General features: G+C 37.2%; 1 protein-coding gene and 1 pseudogene across 2 annotated transcripts; both read right to left on the bottom strand.

Annotated features, from left to right (window-relative positions):
• Positions 1 to 12,062: 12,062 nt before the first annotated feature.
• LOC111366957 lies at positions 12,063 to 14,283 on the bottom strand (annotated as a pseudogene).
• Positions 14,284 to 14,702: 419 nt separating this feature from the next.
• On the bottom strand, positions 14,703 to 22,100 carry LOC111368051 (myb-like protein X). 2 transcript variants are annotated; one of them, XM_022989228.1, is made up of 11 exons: positions 21,382 to 22,100; positions 20,674 to 20,707; positions 20,113 to 20,192; positions 19,889 to 19,948; positions 18,397 to 18,507; positions 18,053 to 18,133; positions 17,835 to 17,921; positions 15,925 to 16,453; positions 15,520 to 15,617; positions 15,400 to 15,430; positions 14,703 to 15,149 (listed from the first exon to the last, which is right to left on the bottom strand). In XM_022989228.1, the coding sequence occupies exons 1-11, from the start codon at positions 21,892 to 21,894 to the stop codon at positions 15,001 to 15,003; spliced, it is 1,773 nt and encodes a 590-aa protein (XP_022844996.1). In that variant the 5' UTR covers positions 21,895 to 22,100; the 3' UTR covers positions 14,703 to 15,000. The 2 variants fall into 2 exon arrangements, with proteins under 2 accessions (XP_022844996.1, XP_022844995.1); XM_022989227.1 differs by having other exon boundaries at positions 18,397 to 18,510.
• Between the last annotated feature and the right edge of the window lie 225 nt (positions 22,101 to 22,325).

The raw sequence follows: 22,325 nt of genomic DNA on the forward strand, positions 1-22,325 counted from the left end.
GCGTACCACTACCATTGTCCTGATTTGGCACTGCACCACCCCCTTGTTTGAAGTAGAGGGACCAGAAAGTGGTTCTATCCCTTGATTCGAATTTAGGACTGAGGGATTATGTCCCACAATTGTCCTAGTTTGAAAGTGGTTTGCAAGAGGCATAACCGGTTGACATATTTGGCCTACTAACTTATTCATTATTTCGTTCAAAGTGTTTAGTTGTTTGGCCATGTTGTCATAATGTGCATTCCCATTTTGGGTAAATCTTTCCATATTATGAATACTTCGAAGACTTACCTGTTCAACGACATCTTGTGTGAGTTCTCCAAGTAGTGCACGCATGGTTCGAGGACTCAACTCTGTCATTGGTTCGTAACGACTGTTACTACTCTGATTATGTCCATCTGTTCGTGGAGAGGCATGCTGCTCCTCATGTCGCTCGATCACAGACTGTACTCCTCCCTGACTTGCTGCTTCCTTATCGGATCTCTGAGGCATATTGTTTCACCTTTTGTATTTTCAACACCAAGCACCACTATCCCACTGGGCGTGCCAAATTGTTTCGAGAAGGTTCGTCGCTAACAATTAAAAAGGGATCAGACGATTGTGTAAGAGACAAACCTCTTGAGACAAAGTCCCAAAAAGGGGTGTTCTTTATTGGCTATGACTTTACAATCGGAAAGTAAAAACAGAATGCCTCCAATGGGCGTAAGCACACGAGTTACTGAAAGAAGTGTTTAAATCTAAACTAAGAAATTTAAAATTACATGTTCTCTGTTCGAGAGTTTTTTGATTCGGGGCCTTTGCTCTATGTCTTTTCTTCCTTTTATGCTCCCTGGATGATCTCTTTGTGATCAACAGCCTAAAAACTGCTTGATCGTTCTATAACTGCCCACTTTCCACGTAATGGCCAACTTGTCATGGAACTGCCTTTTTTTTAACTACTGTCATTACTCTTCATCGTTCAACCATTTTCGATTGAATTCCTTGAATCGTGGAACGTGATAGGGCTGCTTAATAACTGCTTTGATAACTGCGCTTCTTGATAACCACAACACTTCATGTTTGCTAAGACCTTGGGCGACTCAAAGGTTTGGGCGAGAATAGAGTAGCAGTTCTGGGCGACTGCATGGTACTCCATTCGCTCAGATCCTGGGCAATTTGTAAGCTTGGGCGATGGTGTTACCGCGTTCCTGGGCTTCCCTATTTGGGCTTTCATCCTGAATTATCTGATTGGGCTTCATTCTTTGGGCTATCTAATTTGGGGATCCTCCCATTGGGCTTCATTCCTTGGGCCGTTCGATTTGGGCCGAATTTTTATGTGTCAACAGGTTCACATCTCGACTAATAAGGATTCTCCCATATTTTTTATTACTTCGGCCTCTAAGACTCAATTGCCAAAGGTATAAGTCTCTAAAATAGTTGTTCAAGACTTAATCTTGGCACTTGGTGCGTCTTCTATTTCATGCACCTGCTCATTCTGATACTTTAACGAAATATTTATGACTATAGAGCACTAGGTTTTAAGGACCTTTGCAAGCGTAATTGCTCGAGCCAAAAAGGCTCTGAAGAGAATTTCTTTTTGCTTCTTTTAATTTCCAAGATTAGTGCAACACCCCTTATTAAACACCTATTCTCGAAACCGAATCCCTAACTTGAGGTTTTCGTCTCAATTCATCTTATTGGCTTTAGGTAATCCACACAACAATTTCACACATGAATCCTTACTTATCTCAATATTTCTCTATACTAATTTAATCATCTCCAAATTATCCTAAAAGAGGTTTTATGGTCTTATTTATTTGTGTTGGTTCAGGTTTGAATCAACTATGTTCAACTTTCTTCTTATACAAACCAATTCATCAACTCATAATGCAAAACATGAATATTGTGTTCAATAGAGATTAAGTTTCACATCAACAAGTGTCAACTAACTCAATATATATTTCTTCCACAGTTCTTAGCTAATTACAAAGTTCCAATATATGTATCATTGCCAGCAAGGCCATCCACCCCATACAAGAATGCAAAAGTTAAAAACAATTATTATTATTATTATTATTATTATTATTATTATTATTATTATTATTATTATTATTATTATTATTATTATTATTATTAAAAAACACACAAATCATGCGAAAAAAATAAACATGAAGATAAAATATTAAACCACCCCAAAACTTAGCAGGTGCATTGTCCTCAATGTACCAAAATAGGGAATAAATTGAAAAAATCAGGGCGCGAAAGGGACTGAGAACTCCCCTGATCAATCCGAAAGTGGCTGTGGAGATAGACAGGAAAGAATCTCCCTCATCGAAGCAGATTGCTAGCCCATCTCGATTTGCATATTATGGACCATGTCGTATGTCTAGTCAGCCCAGAACTGCATGCCATCCATCATTCCAGTATAACCGTCTAACCTCCCAATTAACCTATCAGTACATCGGCGTAAATCGAAGACATCTTCTTGAGTCCTGCTCACGCTGGCTCATACGATCCCAATGTCAGTTTACATATCTTGTACCCGTAAATCCAAGGCTGTAAATGTCTGCTGCAACTGTTGAACATCCTTACTCAGCCCGACGGGGGTGTCAACTGGTGGCTCATGTTACGAGGTCGGGTGGATGTCAATGTCATCCCCACAGCCCACCTCATCCTGGTTATCCTATCTCCCTATCTGTATTGATTGACTTTTCTCCAAGAATTTTGGGCGGAGAAAATGTTGATTGGGACAGCAGGACGCATTGCTTGCTCAGCTGGTAGGAGCTGCACCCCGTAAGCCCTGCATATTCCACAGATAAGGCTTGGAAATATGAGTGTGTGTCATGGGTCTTCTTCAGCAGTGCGGGCACAGATCAAATTATAGATGTGAGAGCCCAGGTCAAATTTGAGCCCTCTAGTTAGATGGTAGAGCAAAGCGGCTTTAGTGTGATCGAACTTGTAACGATGCTTGGAGAGATCTACATTGTGGCAAACAAACATCATCAGAATCATGAGGGACTTAATCAAATTATTGTATAAGAAATCTAGTTGATAGAGTGGCTAGGCATCTGCTCTTCCATATAAAACTTGTGCTAACTCTGGCCAATTCTGCTCTAGTGGTATCGGGATGATTCACTCTCGATTCAATTCAAGATATTCATCAATGACCTTGGGTGCGAACGTAAACCATTTATCCCGTACCCAGGTTCGGTGGTGGTGATCAATCCCAGACTCGTCGATAGAGAAGTTAAAATTTGTGTAGAACTCTTGAACAAGTGTAGGATAAATAGCAAATAGTTTAGCTATCACCTTTTCCCAGCCCGCACAGTGAATTAATGTCTCAATTTCAAACCCCGGGAAATCTGCCAATACCACTCCCACTCGAGTAAAATAGTCCATTTGGCGACTACTTGCTCAAATCGAAGCTTATGCTCTGGGCTATGAAATCTTCACAAGCTACCTTCATAACACGAGAACGGCCCAGGTTGGACGAAGAAGAGGCTTTGCCTTTTCCTTTTGAAGTGGAGGGAGCGTCGCGTGTGCATTTGGGAGGCATTCCTGCAAAAGTCACAAAATAAGCAACATGAGATAGATGAGCGGGATAATTGTTATCAAGATAATACCAAGAGTACAAAATGAAAAGCAAAATGTGGTGCTATGTGAGGGGAAGAACACAAGTAATGCGGATGAAAGGATGGCACGTACAACTTGTTGTTTCCCTTCAATTTCAAGTTATACATGAAAGTGGATGCAAGCAAGTATAAGGTGGCGTTAAAGTGTGTAAAGCCTAAGTGTTGTGCAAAAATTCAAGCTAAAATGTAGACAATTGATCCATTGAGACAATTAACCAAACACATTGTGGGCAATGGTACAATAATAAAAACCTAACTTCCATGTTAGTGATTAATCTGCCAAATTAGACAACAAACTCAACAAAATCCATCATCTCTTAAGCCCAACCTCCACAATAATCCATGAAGTCTTGGAAAAAAAAATCGCAACCCGCGAGTTTTCAAATTGAAGCACATTACCTTCGAGTTCTTGGCAATTGGGGGTGTTTGATTGGATGATGTTGATGTACAAGTATTCTAATGTGCCCAAGTTGTAATGCCCAAGTAAAGAGATAAAGAAATTAGGGTGGGGAAGACGCCAGTTTGTGAAGAATAGTGGGCGTGCTCATATGGGAGTTGTGTGCATGGGTAAGGGATTTAAACCCTCACCCAACTGGGTACGCACGGCTTGGGTCGTGCGTACGCACGACCTAAGCAGATTAGCCTAGGGTGGCCAATCTATTTAACCGTCAGGCCGATACATATGCATGGCTAAACCATGATTTTTTTATTTTTTATTTTTTACAAGGATGAAATTTAACTCACAGCACCCCTCCTCAAATCAAATTCTAGTACATAACATAATTTATAAACATGCAAAATGAACGTGACCTTGAAATTCAACGCCAATCTCGAACGATTTCTGTATTAAGACACACTTTACAACCTCTTATGATCTTACACCTCATTTTTACCTAGATATTTGTGATAACCCCCAACTCGCATGCATTTGATGTTCGAACTCCCCCAAACTCATGTAAAACAAATATGAACTTGTGTGATCTGTACATTGACTCAACTCTTAAGTAATGAATGAATGACACATAATTTATCTAAACAAACTAAAGCAATAAAAAAAATAAAATCCTAATCGAATGTAACAAAGCTAAATAAATAAAAAGGAAGAGAATTGGGTTGCCTCCCAATAAACGCTATTTTTATAGTCTATAGCTCGGCTTTGTTGCTCAGGCTACTATGCGCTGTTAAGAGGTACAGTCGTCTTCCAATTAGAGTAGTCACCTTCCCAATAGGCTTTCAACCATTGTCCATTCATTTTAAACCTCCTCTGTTCATCCTGAGTTACCACTTCTACAGTACCATGTGGAAGCATGGCTACCACTATGAAAGGGCCTAACCACCTAGACTTTAGCTTTCCAAGAAAGAGTTTGAGACATGAATTGAACATCAATACTTGTTGGCCTACTTCAAAATCCTTCTCTCTTATATGTCTGTCGTGCTATCTTTTGGTCTTCTCCTTGTAAATCTTTGCATTCTCATATGAATCGAAACGAAATTATTCTAGCTCATGAAGTTGTAGAACCCTTCTTTCTCCTGTTACCCTCATATTGAAATTGAGCAAGTGAGTTGCCCAATATGCCTTATGCTCTAACTCAACGGGCAGATGATAGGTCTTTCCAAAGATCAGTTGATATGAAGACATGTCTATTGGAGTCTTAAATGTTATTCTATAAGCCCAAAGTGCATCGTCTAGCTTCTTAGCCCAATCCTTGCGGGAGGCATTGACTGTAGCTTCGAGAATCTTCTTTAACTCCCTGTTGGAGATTTCCACTTGCCCACTAGTCTGAGGATGGTACGGAGTTGAGACATGGTGTTTCACTCCATATTTGGCCAACAAAGATACAAATAAGCAACTACAGAAATGCTTTCCACCATCACTAATAATTACCCTCGGGGTGCCGTATCGAGTGAAAATGTTCTTCTTCATGAACTGAGTTATCACTCGCCCGTCGTTAGTTGGCAAAGCCACAGCTTCAACCTACTTAGACACGTAGTCCACTACCAGTAGTATGTATTGTTGGCCGCATGAGGGAAGGAATGGTCCCATAAAGGTAATGCCCCAAACGTCGAAAATTTCAACTTTCAAAATGTTGTTTAAAGGTATCTCGTTTTTCCTTGAGATATTTCCAGTCATTTGACACTTATCACAATGTTTCACCATATAATGTGCGTCCTTAAATAGCGTAGGCCAATAGAAACCCAATTATAATACCTCTGCTGCTATCTTGTTTGCTGTGAAGTGGCTCCAATACGGTTCAGAGTGACATGACTCTAATACTTGATGCTACTCTATTCTGGCACACAACAGCGTATGATCTGATCTGGACCCTTTCTGTATAGAATTGGATCATCCCAAAAGTAAAGCTTTAGGTCACTGAAGAATTTCTTCTTTTGGTGACTCGAGTAGTCTGGTGGGATGATGGAGTAGGCCAAATAATTGACATAATCGGTGTACCATGGTGTAGTGATAATCTGAAAAAGCATTTCATCAAGAAAAACTTCATCCACTGTAGGGTTTGACTCATGTGATTCAAGGCGAGAAAGGTGATCTGCCACAACATTCTCACTCCCCTTTTTATCTCTGATCTCCAAATCAAACTCTTGCAATAGGAGTATTCATCGAATAAGCCTCGGCTTTGCATCCTTCTTGCTTAGTAGATATTTTAAGGCTAAATGATCCATATAGACAATCACTTTTGACCTAATCAAGTATGATCTAAATTTGTCAACGGCGAACACTACTGCCAAAAGCTCTTTCCTTGTAGTTGTATAATTCATTTGAGCCTCATCCAAAGTCTTACTGGCATAGTGAATAACATGGGAATTCTTCTCCTTTCCTTGACCCAACACCGCCCCCACTGCGTGATCACTGGCATCACACATAAGTTCGAATGGATAATTCCAATCTGTAAAAGCCAATACTGGAACAGAATCCAATTTTTCCTTTAAGGTGTTGAAAGTTGTCGAGCACTCCTCAGAAAAATGAAATGGGACCCCTTTTTCTAGTAGATTGCATAATGGCTTCGAAATTTAGGAAAAATCTTTGATGAAGCGACAGTAGAACCCAGCGTGACTCAAGAAACTTCTAAATCCCTTCACTGTTACCGGCGGTGGTAGTTTTTTGATAACTTGTATCTTAGCTCTATCAACCTCAATACCCCTTGCTGAAATCAAATGCCCTAACACAATCCCTTCTTGAACCATGAAATGACATTTTTCTCAATTTAATACAAGGTTTGTGTCTTCACACCACTGCAATACTTTTCCCAAATGTTTAAGGCACTCCTTAAATGATTTTCCAAACATTGAGAGATCATCCATAAACATCTCAATAATATGTTCCACCATGTCTGAGAAAATAGACATTTTACAGTGTTGAAAGATGGTTGGAGCATTGCAAAGACCGAAAGGCATCCTCCTATAAGCAAAAGTGCATAAGGGCATGTAAAGGTCATCTTCTCTTGATCATCAAGCGCTATAGAAATCTGGTTGTACCCCGAATAACCATCCAAGAAATAGTAATAAGCATGTCCAGCGAGTCTCTCCAACATCTGGTCAATGAAAGAAAAGGGAAAGTGATCCTTTCTAGTGGCGTTGTTGAGTTTGTGATAATCAGTGCAGACTCTCCAGCCTGTGACTGTCCGTGTAGGGATGAGCTCCTTATTTTCATTTCGGACCATCGTGATTCCTCCTTTTTTCGACACTACTTGTACTGGAGTGACCCAATGGCTGTCTGATATGGGATAGATTATCCCTACATCCAAAGGCTTTAATACTTCTTTTCTTACCACTTCCTACATATTCGGATTTAATCTGCGTTGATGCTCAACTGAAGCTTTGAAATCATCTTCCATCAATATCTTGTGCATACAAAGTGAAGGGTTGATTCCTTTTATGTCTGATATCATCCATCCTAATGCTATCTTGTGCTTTCGATGTACTCTTAGCAGCTGATCTTCTTCTGATTATGTAAGATTGTTCGAGATAATTACTGGGAGCGAATTCTTTTTCCCCAAATACGCATAGCACAGATGAGTGAACAGTTATTTGAGTTCAAGAGTTGGAGCTTGCTGTATAAATGGTAAAGATTTTGTGGGTCTTTCACCGGCTCCAAACATGGCTACTTGAAGAGTGGTGGTATGGTTGCCAAATAATAATGTGCACACTCTTCTACTTCCTCTTTTTCCGATGACAATTCTTGAGAATGCACTAATCAAGTCTCAAGCGGATCTTAAGGGTGATCAAGTTTGAATGTCTCTGACACTACTTCCTTTATTATGTCAATCTGCATGCAAGAATCTGGTTCATTCTAAAATCTGAAGGCTCTAAACACGTTGATTGTCAGTTCCTCTTCATCTAATCTCGATATCAACTGACCCTTTTGCACATCTATCAGAGCCTTTCCGTAGCCAAAAATGGGCGACCCAATATGAGGGACATCCTAATCATCTTCCATACCCAGAATAATAAAATCCATTGGGAAGATAAAGTTATCGACCTTGACCAAAATATCTTCACAAATACCTCGCGGGTGTTTGATCGACCTGTCGGCTAACTACAGTGAAACTGTAGTCGATTTTTCTTCCCCCAAAACCTAGTTTCTTGAAAAGAGATAAAGGTATTAAATTAATGCTAGCTCCTAAATTACACAATGCCTTATCTATATAGAAATTACCAATGTTATAAGGAGTAGTAAAACTCCTTGGGTCTTTTAGTTTCAGTGGTAATTTATGTTGGAAAATTGTGTTGCACTCCTCAGTAAGCATGATCATTTCATTGTCTTCTAACTTCCTCTTGTTTGATAAGATGCCTTTCATAAACTTAGCGTAGCTGGGCATTTGAGCTAGGACTTCAACGAGCGGTATGTTAATGTGCAGCTTCTTCAATACATCCAAAAATTTCTGAAACTGCTTATCTAGCTTGCGTTTGTGCAGTCTCTATGGAAATGGGATTGGAGGCACATATGCTTTGACAGGAGCGCTTGTCTTAACTTGTGGATTGTTCAATGACTCGATTCAATTTTCCTCTATTGTTTTGTTTGATTCATCAACTTGCTTCTCACCCATGGTAGGTGTCTTTTCTGTGATAGTTGCTAGCCGCTTTACATGTATTTCTGGTAGCGTCCCTTGAGCTCTACCTGAGAGTGTGACTGCAATCTGTCCCACCTGTTGTTCCAAGTTCTTGATTGTGGCCTATTGATTTTGAAGTTGGTCTCAGTTTTAGTAATGTACTGAGCTAGCAAATATTCTAAAGATGGTTTCTTTCCTTATTGTTGTTGCTGCTGTTGGAACCCCAGTGGTTTATTCTGATTGTTGCCTCCTTGTCCTTGTCCCTGATTGCTAGACCATGAAAAGTTTGGATGATTCCTCCTACCCGGATTAATGTGTTGGAGAATGGACTATTTTGTTGTCTCTGAAAGTTCTGCGCATAGCTCACTTCTTCGGACTGGTTAACATGTGTAGACACCAGATGGCAGTGCGTAGTATTATGATCAGCTCCACAACCTTCACAAACCAGTGGAGATTGGTGTACCATGTTAACTGATTGAGATAGATTGTCCCTTTTCATTGTAAGAACTTCAATTTGTACAGCCAGTGTTATCACTGCATCTACATTATGCAACCCTGCTGCCTTCTTTGGAGCTTCCCTATCAGTTGGCCACATCGATTGATTCTTAGCTATTCTTTCATACAAGTCATATGCCTCATCCACATCAAGTTTCATCACCAATCCTCCAGCAAAAGCATCTATCATATTTTTGAATTCTTACTTTAGACCGTGGTAGAATAGCTATTGTTGAGCCTTTTTAGGGATGTCAAGGCTGGGCATTTCCTGAAAAAATTCTTGAATCTCTCCCATGCCTCAGGATAGCTCTCGAAATCTTTCTGCTTGAAAGTGTGGACTTCATTTTTTACTTGATGAACTCGAGAAGGAGGAAAAAATTTCATCGTAAATTTTTTAACCATATCTTTCCAAGAATGCTCCCTAGTGGTAAACAAAGAAACCATTCCCTAGCAGTGTCCTTCAAGGTATGAGGGAATAATCTCATTCGAAATGCATCTGTTGATATTCCTTCGTCACTGATTACCTCACATAGCATAAGAAACGCCGAAATATGTTCATGAGGATTCTCTGTTGCTTTTCCAAAGAACTTGATGTCTTGGTGATTTTGGAACAAATTGATGACATTTGGTCTAAGGTGGAAATTAGGTTGTTCAAAGAGAGGATACACTACAACTGGTTGCACTGGTGCTGGAATTGGATTAACATAATCTCCAACTAAGATAGGGGCTTCGTTCTGGATAGCTCTCGATTGATTTAGCTGCGATATTTGCTCGTGAAGTTGAACCTGATTCTGTGGTTGATTTTGGTTATCGGCCATTCTTCTTGTTTGACGTTGAACTCTTCTACGATTTCTAAATGTTCTTTCTATTTCGTGGTCAATTGGAAAGAGATCTGGCTCGTCGGGATTTTGCATAAACTAAAGTTGCCTAAAAAGTGTAATAGTAGCCTAAAAACAACAACTAAAAATAAAATAAAAATACAAACAATAAAAAAATAATAAAAATAAAAACGAATCTAAAATATGTAATAACTAAAATTATCATCGTTATTTCCCGACAAAGGCGCCAAAAACTTGTTTGTCAAAATTCTGCAAGTGTACGGGTTCGTTGTATAAGTAATAATTGTAATGAAAGAATTATCATCCCACGGGAAATAAGATCTAATTCTAGTCTATTCTATATAATTAAATTCGTATGAGTAACTAAAAGTTGATTTTTGTTTGAATATCTAATTAAATTCTACGACTAAAAATTGCAAAATTAATGAGAATTTGTTTTAGAATTCAGATGAGTGAATGTATTGGATTTTCGACGCCAATGATCAACTCTTAGTTCTAATTATCAACCTATGACAATTATCTCAACTCATGCAATTGTGACGATCGATAATTCCACTTTTATTTATTATTCTTTCCCAAGATATAATAAACCTTTGATTACCACGAGACGGTCATATTTCTAATCCAAATTAATATGGCAAACACGCATTGATGTATAGGATTATCACACATGATCGTACACGTCACAAATATTATTCCTAATATTCATTGTCCATGTATTCCAATAATAGTGTTATACGTACCGTGAGTTTTCCAACACTACGAATAAGCAATTCATTGTCCTAATAGTGCTCATACATTAAAACAATATGGTTATGCATATTAAAGGAATCACAACACAGGAATTTAGATAAAAACATAAGGTCTTGAATTAAAAACTAAGAATCAACCAGTTTTGTCATCCATCCAATACAAAGATATTTAGCCTAGCATATTAATGTAGGAAATGCATGAAAAATATAAGAACGACATCACCCGAATCATTAAAGTATGAAAAGAATCTGAAATCCTTCAATTGATGCCTTCAATTTCGAATCCAAGTGATGAAGTCTTGTTCTTCAATGTATATCTATCTCTTTCCCCTCTTTGTCGGCTTGCAAGATGTCAGAAAATTAGGTTCCACTGTGTTTTAGCCGACTCCTAGTATAAATATGATGCCACCAAGACTTTTCAAAATAAAATAAGGAAACAAAATTTTTTTTGTCGAAGTTGAACCATGCGTATGCATAGTAGCCTCAATTGAGCTGGGAAGTTCAATTTTCCAACTGTACATACGCAAAGCCTGCAGGCCCATGCGTACGCATAGTTCAATTATTTTAGGGGCCACTTTGCAATTTGGTCCCTGAACTTTCTGAAGTGTGTGTTTTGGTCCTTTTCCACAATTTCTTGTCCCATTAACTTCTCTTCAATTCCAGTTGACTCTTGGTGTTCTTAACTCATTGTTCTTCAGTCCAATTAAACTTTTGGATTATTGCATTATAGTCCCCAAATTTTGCCATTGATGTAATTGAGTCATTTTTCTCGCTTATTTTCTTTATTTTCGTATCTTCCATCGATTGTAACCTATACACAATATATACATAGGATTAAGTCATATTTCATCCAATTCATCAACAATTAATCAATTTTAACGGCCTAAATAAATGTATAAAATACACTTATCAGCCTTGGCCCAACTTCACTTATAGGAGGGCTTCCTTATGACTTGACCCATTATTTTGTGTCTTGGCCCGATCTTTTGCACCTTAGCCCAATTGATAATATAACCTAAAGCTATATATATTAACCCTCTTGTATAGAAGCCATGTGTTTTTGCCTTTGTTTGAGAAGGGAGAAACCGGCTTCCTCCTTTGTGATCTTATTCAAGTTCTTGCCTTGTCTCGTTTTCTTTATGCCTTTGTAGCTTGTAAAACACCACCATATTGTTGTCCCTTTGTGGGTGAGAATGGAGGAATGTAACCATAAGTGATTGAATTGTGGGTTAAAGTTTGATTGGTTGGTTGATATATTGATTGGTAAGTTTAATGTGAGCTTGGATTCCACAAATTAAAGATCTATTCCGCTACAGAGAGAAACAGAATCACTTCCTTTTCGAGCAAAGCTATGGGCCCCAAAATAGAATTGGCTTGCCCTAGCTGAAATTTGTAGTTTAGAACGAAAGTCGAGACCAGGTAGTTGTTAGGACTTTTGGTTTCATCTTAAAAAGTCAACCTTGTTAAAAAGAGTAGCGCGATTCTTTATAAATTGGTTCATGTTTTCATTTTTATTTGATATGAGATTTCATCCATTAACATGTCCTCGTAAGATGGTGACTCATTTGAGCAAACCAAGATGGTAGCTTTGATATCATGTTAAAACTTAAGGTTTCATCTTAAAATGTCAATCTTAAAGGTCAACCTTACTAAGAAGAGTAGCCCAAAACCTCATATGTTGGTATATATTTTCATCTTTAATCGATGTGAAATTTTATTCCTTAATATGTCCCCACAAGATGTTGGTTCGTTTGAGCAGACTAATCTTGAAATATGTATGCTCATTGTTGAGTTTTAATTGGATCGAATCACTCGTTGAAGCTTGATGGGCTCTAATATCATGTTGAAATTTGATATTCCATTTTAGAAGGTCAATCTTATTAAAACGAGTAGTACAATTTTTTATAAATTAATCTATGTTTTCATTTTTATTCGATGTAGGATTTCATCCCTTAACAATAGTGATCAGCAAAGTTGAAGCCAATGAAGGCCTAGCTCAAGTCGCCTCAAAATAGTCGATTGCTGATCTCGTATAACTGTCTGTCGCCATATTTACTACCTCTTGAACTGGTTTTACAGTTGACGAAAGGGGATTTTCAACCAAATCACCTGCACTGCAGATTGAATTTGTCAACACGATGGCATTCCCAAAGTATCCTTTTGGAACCGGTGGATTGAATCTGGACCTTCCATTAACTGCAAAAAGAAGCTACGTTTGTCGATCAGGCTTCAGGTCTAACGCCTTGCTCCGCGCTTTCCATACGAACGCTGAAATGGCTTCAAACGTAGTGCACATTTCGAGACTTCCATCTTCGAGGGCTTTTTTATGAGATTTTCAAGCTTCTTCGGGTCGAAAAAGAAGGATCTGTAAAGCATTTTTTCCTTCGTAAAGTTCACCAGCATTTGAGATGTCTTCCATTTCTGCAAATTCGCTCCATAAATGGAGGAATTTTAAGAGGAAGGCCTCGAGCAGGCTGCAGTTTCATCCCAAGAGTTCACAAATTCCATTGCTTCAAATCCATCGAACATATAAAGGTTCATGCACAGTCACAGAGCAAAACCTCGAAATTTGAACTTTGTAACCTGAAAATGATAAATTTTTCCACTAATTTCCTCTAGAAATCTTTGTTAGGGACCCTAATCCTTATTCCGAGATCAATGGTGAATGAAATGTAAACTGTAAACACACAGATTTTTCATAGTTCGCCCTTTTTGTGAGAGCATATCTTTCACTATAATGAAGTAGGAAAACGAGTTTCCTCGCATGTCTATGTCTTATCACAATAAACGGCTCCCTCAGATTTCTTTATATTTCTTGTGTTCTTGAGTTCGATTTTTGTCCGACCCAAAGGTTTTATGTGCTTTTCAAAACTTAAGGATCGGGCTACATGTATATGGTAACAAGAAAACAGCATTTTGAGCATGATCTTGTCAAAGTATGATACGTTGGTTTTTCACGTAGGAAATTTGGACAGGGATAAGTGAACAATATAATTATTCTCCACACAGTCCAAGAGTCTTGACCTCAGATGATATGCAAAGACGATAATGTGCAATAAAACAGATTTATCAAACAAAAAATCAGCTAGTGTAAATTTGCTTACTTTAGCTGTAACAGGAGGAATTTCCGGTCCATTTTTCGCCCTAGGAATATCGTAATTCGTAAACCAGCTTTCCAAGTGTGATAGGATCTGGCTTCGTAATATCATCTAATTCTTTAAGTACGCCTTCCCCTGTGCAATCCACTATAAGCTTCATATCGGGGCTAATGGTCAAGCGCCCAGCAAGCTGATAACAATACACGAGAACTTTTTATAAGGCGTCCTTAATCAGTTCTGCTGCATTTTCACTCCCTTTCTCTTCTGATTTAAAACATTAAATTGTTCGATCAATAACCGCAATATTCTGATCAAGATTGGATAAAATGTATGACCCCTTCATAGTCTCATGATCTGGAGGAACCAGAGTTGTTTCTCCTTGTTTGACATTTGAGTTCAAACAAATTGCTATTTCCATTGTCCATTTCTTGAATTTCACAGTTTTAAACCCTGAATAAAACTAGAAATGCTAATAAAGATTAACATATACTTCGGGTCAGGATTATGAGATATATGGAGAGAACATGGTGTAGAAATTTTGGTAATTTGTTAAGTTTGGGTAAACAAAGATGTACCATTGAAAGGGACTGTTGATTTATGCAGTTTCAAAGCTTTCTTCATTCACAAAAGCAATCTCTAAGGAACAAAATCAGAGATATAAGTTTATTTGAACTTGTTAATGAAAGACTGCCAATGTCATATAGTTGCTGCAGGCTACTTGCCATGGTACCAATGAATAACCAATATGAAAACATGGGATCGGGTTGTGGGGGTTATTTGGTACAAATAATATTTAATGTACGTAAGTAACCAAACCAAGAACATACGAAATTTACAAAGTACATAAGGTGATGAAAATATATATATCTGCAAATTCTCAAACGAGTTTTTTACAAAAACGGCTGTAATAAAACATCGACTAAATTCAACTACAGGGGTTCAGAGCAAAAACCAGAAACTCAGTTGTAGCAACTATAAGTAAACTCATATCATACAGATAAATTCCTTTCTATCAGTCTATCAGCAAAAGGCCAAAGAAATATTAAATGTGTTCCTTTTGTTCACATAAACACAGCTGATCAAACCCCTTTACATTTCAGAAGAAGTGATGCTGACATGTTCTCGCCTGGGTAAATCTAAGACTAATCATTATTTTCATCTTTCTCCGAATTGTCACCAGACTCATCCGCTGCCTCCTCATCTTCATCGTCAGTCATGTTATTTATTACTTCAGTGATTATAGCCTTCACGTCTGCTTTTCTATGCATCAGATCCATACCAAAGTGGTCACCTGACATGAACTTGAAAGGATTAGCAAATCAAAACCAAAGTGTAAGTGTATGTTTGGCAAAGCTTATAATTGCTTAAAAATTGATCAAACTCTATTTTACCCACACATTACTTGGAACCCAAACCTTTTACCTACTTCTCAACCTCACATTCTTACAGATCCACTGCTCATAAGCACTTATAAGCTTAGCCAAGCAAGGACTCAGAAAATTCTAATGTAGTAACGTGTACTCTTGTAGGAAAAGTCTTACCAAGCAGTCTGAGAATATCGGATAATGTTGCCTGCATTTTTAAAGTTTGAAGGTTGTCAATTGCAAATCCATAATTGAACATCAGTACAATATTCAATAGAATACAGCAGTCCAACTTACAGTGTTAAAATCTACTTCCTTCAGTATTTTTACTACCACTGCATGCATTTCTTCGTTACTGGGTTCGGTCTTGGCTTTCTTGCTGCTTTTCCCTTTGCCTATGGCAAATCAAGAAACATGAGCAAGCACGACAAATATAGAAAGACAATTCCTGAAAAGATTGCATGAAGATGAACATAATTCCATAATCATGTGATTTCCTTTTCAATGGACATTACTACACCTTTCAAGGTCAAATTCAGGTGTGGGAGTGGGATGGGGCTTCACCAAATTATTGTGCATTGTGATAGTAGACTGAGCATCAAAATATAAAAGAAAAAACCATAAACTGGGGGGATCCTTACTAGGTTTTCAAGCATCCCTATCAGATTAAGAGTGCAATAAATGAATATCAAGGGGTAATACCTTGATCTGTTGAAGACTTGCTTGACTGTTTCTTGCTAGAAGCCTTTCCCTTTGCGGGTGCACTTGTATCTTCTTCAATTTCCTTATTAGCCTTCCGCTTTTTCATCAAGGATGCCTTAATTTCATTCTTCGATTTAGCTTCAGCAGCAACTTTCTTAGATGCTGAACTGGAAGATTTTTTAGTAGATTCACCAGAGCTTTTGGAAGATTTTGAAGAGCTGCCTTTAGTAACAGGCTTAGACTTCTCACTCATCTTGCCACCACTATCTTTTCTAGCACTTTTCTTTGAAGAAGATTTATCGACAGACTTCTGCTTTTTGGGTTCATCTTCCTCTGCCCCTTCCTCTTCGTCTTCCTCCATGTCTTCCTGAGACTTATTCTCTTCCTGCTCAGTTTCTGCTTTTGCAGCTATGTCATTGTCATCTTCATCATCTTCGCTCTCTGAAGCTTCGCTTTTATCATTATCTTCTTCCTCAGTTTTGGATAACTCCTTGGGCTTCTTTCCTGATGTGGAGCTTGGCTTATTTTTCTACATGCAATAAGAATAAGTAAACAAAGAATCCTAAGTGCATTAAGAACTTTCTGTTGAACAGACAAAAAGTAAAGACCATACAAAAAGAAACATGGTTGCACAAAAAAATGTTTCGCTGAACAAGGCAACACGAAAAGTTAACAAATGAAGTAAAACTAAGCACCATCGAAAATCCTGGATCACACAAGGAATGAGCCGTTATTAGACTCAGAACATGGTAAGATCAAAATGAGTTTTCATTACAGGTATGAGATATAGGAAAATAATCCACCAAGCATAAAGAGGATACCTCTCATTCTTATTCCTTTTTCAACAAGAAAAATCAAAAATCCAAAGATCATCTTATTCAAAACCCCAATTATGACTGTCCTACAAAAGTGATTTGCGAGATCATGCAACTCTCTTTCCTAGTTATAAAGGAAAAGGTCCAGCTGGTTGGATCCAACCTATTCTTGAAATGAAGAGCAAAATGCAACAAAAGAAAAGGAAGAAAAATCCACGGACCGACCCCATCATCTCCACCCCGTAGGAACTAAGTTCATAGAATTAGAGGAAATCCTCTTCTTGGACGAAATGATCAATAAAGAATGAAGTTAAACTTCCAGTATTAAATAAATGGCTGAAACTGGTAAATATGGCCTCAAAAGCAGAACTTTCCTTGCGCATTAGAAAGATGAGACAAGCCCATTACCCTGGGCCTTTGGAAAGGAAACTGACACGCATTAACAAGGAATTAAAACGGACAATTAGAGGTTGTTCTCTTCGTGTTTTAGTTTTTAATTTGTGTTTTGAGTGTCCATTTTGAGATTGCAAAAAATGAGTTGTTTTTGTCATTTTGAAAAATTATTTTTAAAAATAAAAAAATGAAAAACCCTTTTACTTTCTTTGTAATTTTGAAAAACTAAAAAACTTATTATCCAATATATATATAGTTCTTTTACTTGTAAGAAAAAGAAAAACAACTGCCATTGTGGTTAAGGCATTGAATTCCATGCTGGTCACCCGGGTTCGAATCTCAGCCACCCACCAATTTATTTGAAAATTTTTGTACTGTGCATATAAAAAGAAAATTCCTTTTTGTTGAGTTACGGTGAAACAGAATCAAACTCGTGACCTTCAAAAAATTCATGACTCAACCAACTAAGCTATAACGCTATTGGCAAAACTAGCCGTGTACCGCATTTTTGAAGTTTTGGCTTGGTTTAAATGAAAACTGCCAAAAGACTTTTTTGGCGTTTTCCGTTTTCTTCGTAAATTTTAAACTCGTTTTTGAAAATTCATTTCCAAAAATAGGTAAATAAACGTGCTTTCAGTGTTTCCGAAAAATTAAAAACTGAAAATGGCCTAAAAATAGCAAAGAGAACAAGTCCTTAGTTACCTTTGTGGTTTTTCCTTCAGCCACGTCAGCAGAGCTCAGGGTTTTGCTTGCTGAGTCCTTACTCTTTCTTTTCTTACCCTTCGACGACTGTAATTAATGAAAGGACCTATTATTTGAAGACTCGATAGATAACTTGACATATGCACATTTGAAAAGGTGTAAAATATACACCACAAACTCTAAAATTATAATTGTAAAAAACAAACAAATAAATCTACCTTCTCGTTGTCAGAAAGCAATGTTTCAGTTGTAGCATGAGGAGATTCCAAGAACTCCAACAATTTTACAGAGAGTTCTTCCTGAAAAACACAGCTAATATTGCTCAGATATTGAACATTATAAGTATTATGGCCCTATTTGACCCACATTCTTTTAAAAAAAATACATTCTTAAACGGTGATTTACTATCATTTTAACCACATATCTTCAATAAAATAATATTACGTGCAAATTCAAAATTAACATAATTTTTTAACCACACATTTCCCATCAAAAAATGCATTCTTATAGAAATAATGTGGCTCAAACAGGGGCTACAATAGTGTCAATGGTAAGACCTTACCTTCTTTACAGCAGCTCTGCTGACTGGAATATTTAGTACATCACAGAAGTCCAACAATTTTTCTTTAACACATTTGTCAAGCTTCTCCTTGACTTTAGCTCTTTGCTTCTCCTGCTGAGGACATCAAAAAGTAAAATAAAATAAATACCCTTAAATTCACTAACTGAGAAAATCTAATGCCCCAATAACCAAGTGCAGTGTAAATATCCCGTCTGTTACTAATATCTATTTGCATGCATGAAGCTAAGCTATGTTTTGAATTTTTCAGATGTTTGGATGGTTCAAACTTTCAAAAGAATATATCACCTAGAAAACCCTTGTATATCAATATACTAAATTTAATAGATTGTGACTGAAATGCAGGTAGTCATTTTATGCAGTGTGCAGTGTTCTAAAAGGCATGAAAATGCAAGGCCTAGGCAGGAGGAGCAAGGAAAAAGTCTCACACACGGGGAATGCATGGAAAAAGGAATTTAAATTTATTTTTAACTGTAGGGAAAGGCACCCAAGGGCAAACACCTTTTTATTTATGTATTATTATTGTTTTGTCCATTTTTTTTTTTAAATATCAAATAAACTAACTGAATAAAAGAAAAAACTGTTAATTGTCTTGTCAAAACAATTATTAATGGTCATAGAATAAATAAAATAATAGCAAAATGACCGATTTTGCCTAGGCATACCTAAGGTCCTTGAGGCTTCAAGCTTGACCTTACCATCTTGCCAAGCCTCACACCTTTTAGAACCTTGGATTTCTGCAAGGACTGCAAACCTATGACAGCTGTCAAGGCAGCAGTTTAAGCAGATTCACTGCCAGCTACTTTTTCCCCAAGTTACATCTAGATCTCCCAGACAGCCTTTAACAATAAATTTCTTGCGAAGTGCATTTAATAATTGGCGAGATTTAAACCTATATTTCATAACCTTTTACTTTTTATTACGGTTTGCTCCAAGAAATAGTAGGTATACTGATAATTCCTGTCAAGATATATTTCAAGACTATGCAGGTTGCAGAAGTGGATCTCTCACCTATTACTCATGAAATTACTTGTTTGATTCATTGTTTTCTTTTGATGAGAATGACTATTCATTCAGGTACCTCGAATTGGAAAAAAATCTACTTTAATTAAACACCACATTCTTCATATCAAATAGGTATCTGCACTAATATTGTAATTTATATGGTGTTGCGTCACATCACATAAAAGCCTATATAAGACCCCCTTTTACAGAAGTTAGGATTCTTTGAAATCAACCTAATCGGCATCAGTTGCTGCGGCTTTTCTAAAAATAACAGATGCGGACAAAATATGTTTCCCTAGAAGAATATTTTTTTGTCAACAAAGTTTATTGCGTTACAGTTGACATGCAACATATCAAAGCCTTAACATATGATCTAGAACGAAATGAATTATTAGGACTCGGAACTCCAGGCCCTCAAAAAGAAAAACAACAGAGAGATAGAAAGAGGGAGAAGAAACGGACACTATACCTCATTCTCAACCCATACAAAACCAGAAAAGAGGCCAATATTTTTCTTCAGAGTATGTACCTGAACAAGAAGGTGATTGTTATTTAACAAGATCAAACCCCATTTGTCTTCAAAACAATGCAGCGAACAGAAAATAGACAAAATATATACTGAAAGTGTTAAACATAAAATGCTTATTCAACTTTGAAATTGGATTGGTTCAAAAGGACTGTTTAAGATGTAACCTTTGATTTTTTGCCAAAAAGAATGGTGTGAAGAATCTGCAGGTTTTCATCACCCTTTCTCTTGGACAACTTGAAAGCCACTGAAACATTTGTAATACAAGTGTGAGGAAGCGATACATCCTTGTGAGTAGACAAGTCCACTTAACAGTAGAAAAGACCAGCAAACTTAATGCACAAACAGCAGTAGTGCAAAAAAAATCTGATGGTAAAACTAAGAGAAGACTGAATATCTACATGAGTAACTGTGATTTGTAAATAACTTGCTAGAGCTGTGCACGGGTACCGCATGTTTCATGATATCAGATATCTGTCAGCGAGATATTTGTATGGGACAACAGAAATTAAGGATACGAAATAAACCCCTCCATTATTTTTTTTGGTCAGATACCACATAATCACACTAAAGAGATATTTCTAACAAACATCCATTTACGAAACAACTACAGATATCAAAATTTAATGCAATAAGTTCCAAATGTCAAGCTATATCAGAAAAACCAAACGTATTAAGAAACCAAAGATACAGTATCAGACGTATTTAATAAAATGATGAGATCATACCATTTGGGATGTCCTTAAGCTGTGTACCTCGACCCTGTAGTTATGCACCCAATGTCAATAGAATCATTTGGTAACTACTAGTGACAAATTCCATAAAAAAATGTAACGTAGTAAAACAAAAACATGGATGACATCATTCATGCCCCACTTGAGATCTCGATTGTCGAAAAACAATAAGGAAATGAAAGCAATGTAAAAGCACACAATTATCTTTAACCAACTACAAGAAATTAAGAGAAAGTTCAATAGTTAAACATGGAGTTTTCTTGTCCCGTAACTCAAATATCGACATTCACATGGACATTAATTTCATCCTTGTCTGATATACAACAATCGAAATAAAAAAGGATCTATTTGTCAGAATATGAATAAAACACGAGCTATTCCTATTTTCATTTCCTTTGTCTTTTCCACTCTGAACTAAATCCAAAATAGACTAGTAATGTTCCTTTCCCAATCAAGATTAAAATCCAGAGTTGCCTTTATAACCCTCCTTACCCACTGTAGCCCACAGACCTAATTAAAATCGTAACTGACCTAATTAAAATCGTAACTGATAACACATAAATTGATACTAGCATACGAGTTCAAAATATATGCACTGCAATTTTTTTTCTCTTCAAATATATTAAAATACTTTATTCAAATTTACATTTAATCAAGACAAGAAATGACAGAGTTTCAAATTCTTAGTAATGATTATTATACCTTTTCAATGGCCAAAGATTTGGAGCCAGAGCTGATGGGAGTTGCGTTCACAGTAAACCGCTCCACCATCTTCCTCTCCCTCGTGGGCCTATCGCCTCTCGGTGTCCTGGGTGATGATAAGTCTTCCTTCTCATTTTGAGATTTAGCCCCAGTTTTCTCCTTTTTCGATCCCTTTTTCACATTTTTCTTCTCATTCTTTCCTTTCTTCTTTTCCTTGCTCTCGTCTACTTCTACTTTCTCACCCTCTTTTTCTTCTTCTCCGACTTGACCCTCCTCTTCTTCCCCATCATTTTCCTCCTCATCTCCCTTATTTTCTTCTTCTTTTCCCTCCTCCGCTTCACTTTCTTCTTCCTTTTTTTCCTCCTCCTTTTCTTGTTTCAAGTCCTCTAATTTCTCCTCTTTTTCTTCATCTGGGTCTTCTTTGACTTCACCTTTCTCTTCGACTTCACCTGGGTCCTTCTCCTCACTCTCTAACTTCTTGTTCTCTTCCAAAGATTCCTTTTCCGAAGCCATGAACCCCAAACCCCGACTATCAGCGTTTGTGCGTCTACACTAAAAGCAAGGGCCTTTCCAACAAGTATAGATGCAAAATAGTCGGTGCCGATGTTTAATCGCAGGTGTAAGAATGAAAACGAGTTGAAATTAATTTTTTAGGGCGAAATATTTAGGTCATGGGCGCGTAGATTTAGGGGTTTTGCGATTTTGAAAGTTTTCAATGAAGAAATTTTGAAGATACCTTTAAAAATTCTTTTTTTTTTCTTTTTTTTTTCTTTTTTTTGCCTGCAAACTATTCTCAAATGCTCATTATTTCAATAAAATAAATGTATATTTGAACTAATCATTTTTCTCTATTTTTTTATCGTACATTTTTCATAAAAATTATTTTTCACGAAATTCATTCTCAAGATATTTACATCAAACATGTTCTTACCGCTCTATGAATT

The sequence above is a fragment of the Olea europaea genome, chromosome 18 (assembly GCF_002742605.1).
Source record: "Olea europaea var. sylvestris chromosome 18, O_europaea_v1, whole genome shotgun sequence".
Lineage (NCBI taxonomy): Eukaryota > Viridiplantae > Streptophyta > Magnoliopsida > Lamiales > Oleaceae > Olea > Olea europaea.

Bases quoted from the DNA above. Each gene is read 5' to 3' on its own strand.
- LOC111368051 (XM_022989227.1), bottom strand. From the start codon at position 21,894: ATGGCTTCGGAAAAGGAATCTTTGGAAGAGAACAAGAAGTTAGAGAGT. The intron at 16,454-17,834 runs GTAACTAAGGAC...TATTGCATGTAG, and splicing joins CTGAAGGAAAAACCACAAAG to AAAAATAAGCCAAGCTCCAC. The intron at 15,431-15,519 runs GTAAGTTGGACT...TTAAAAATGCAG, and splicing joins AGGAAGTAGATTTTAACACT to GCAACATTATCCGATATTCT.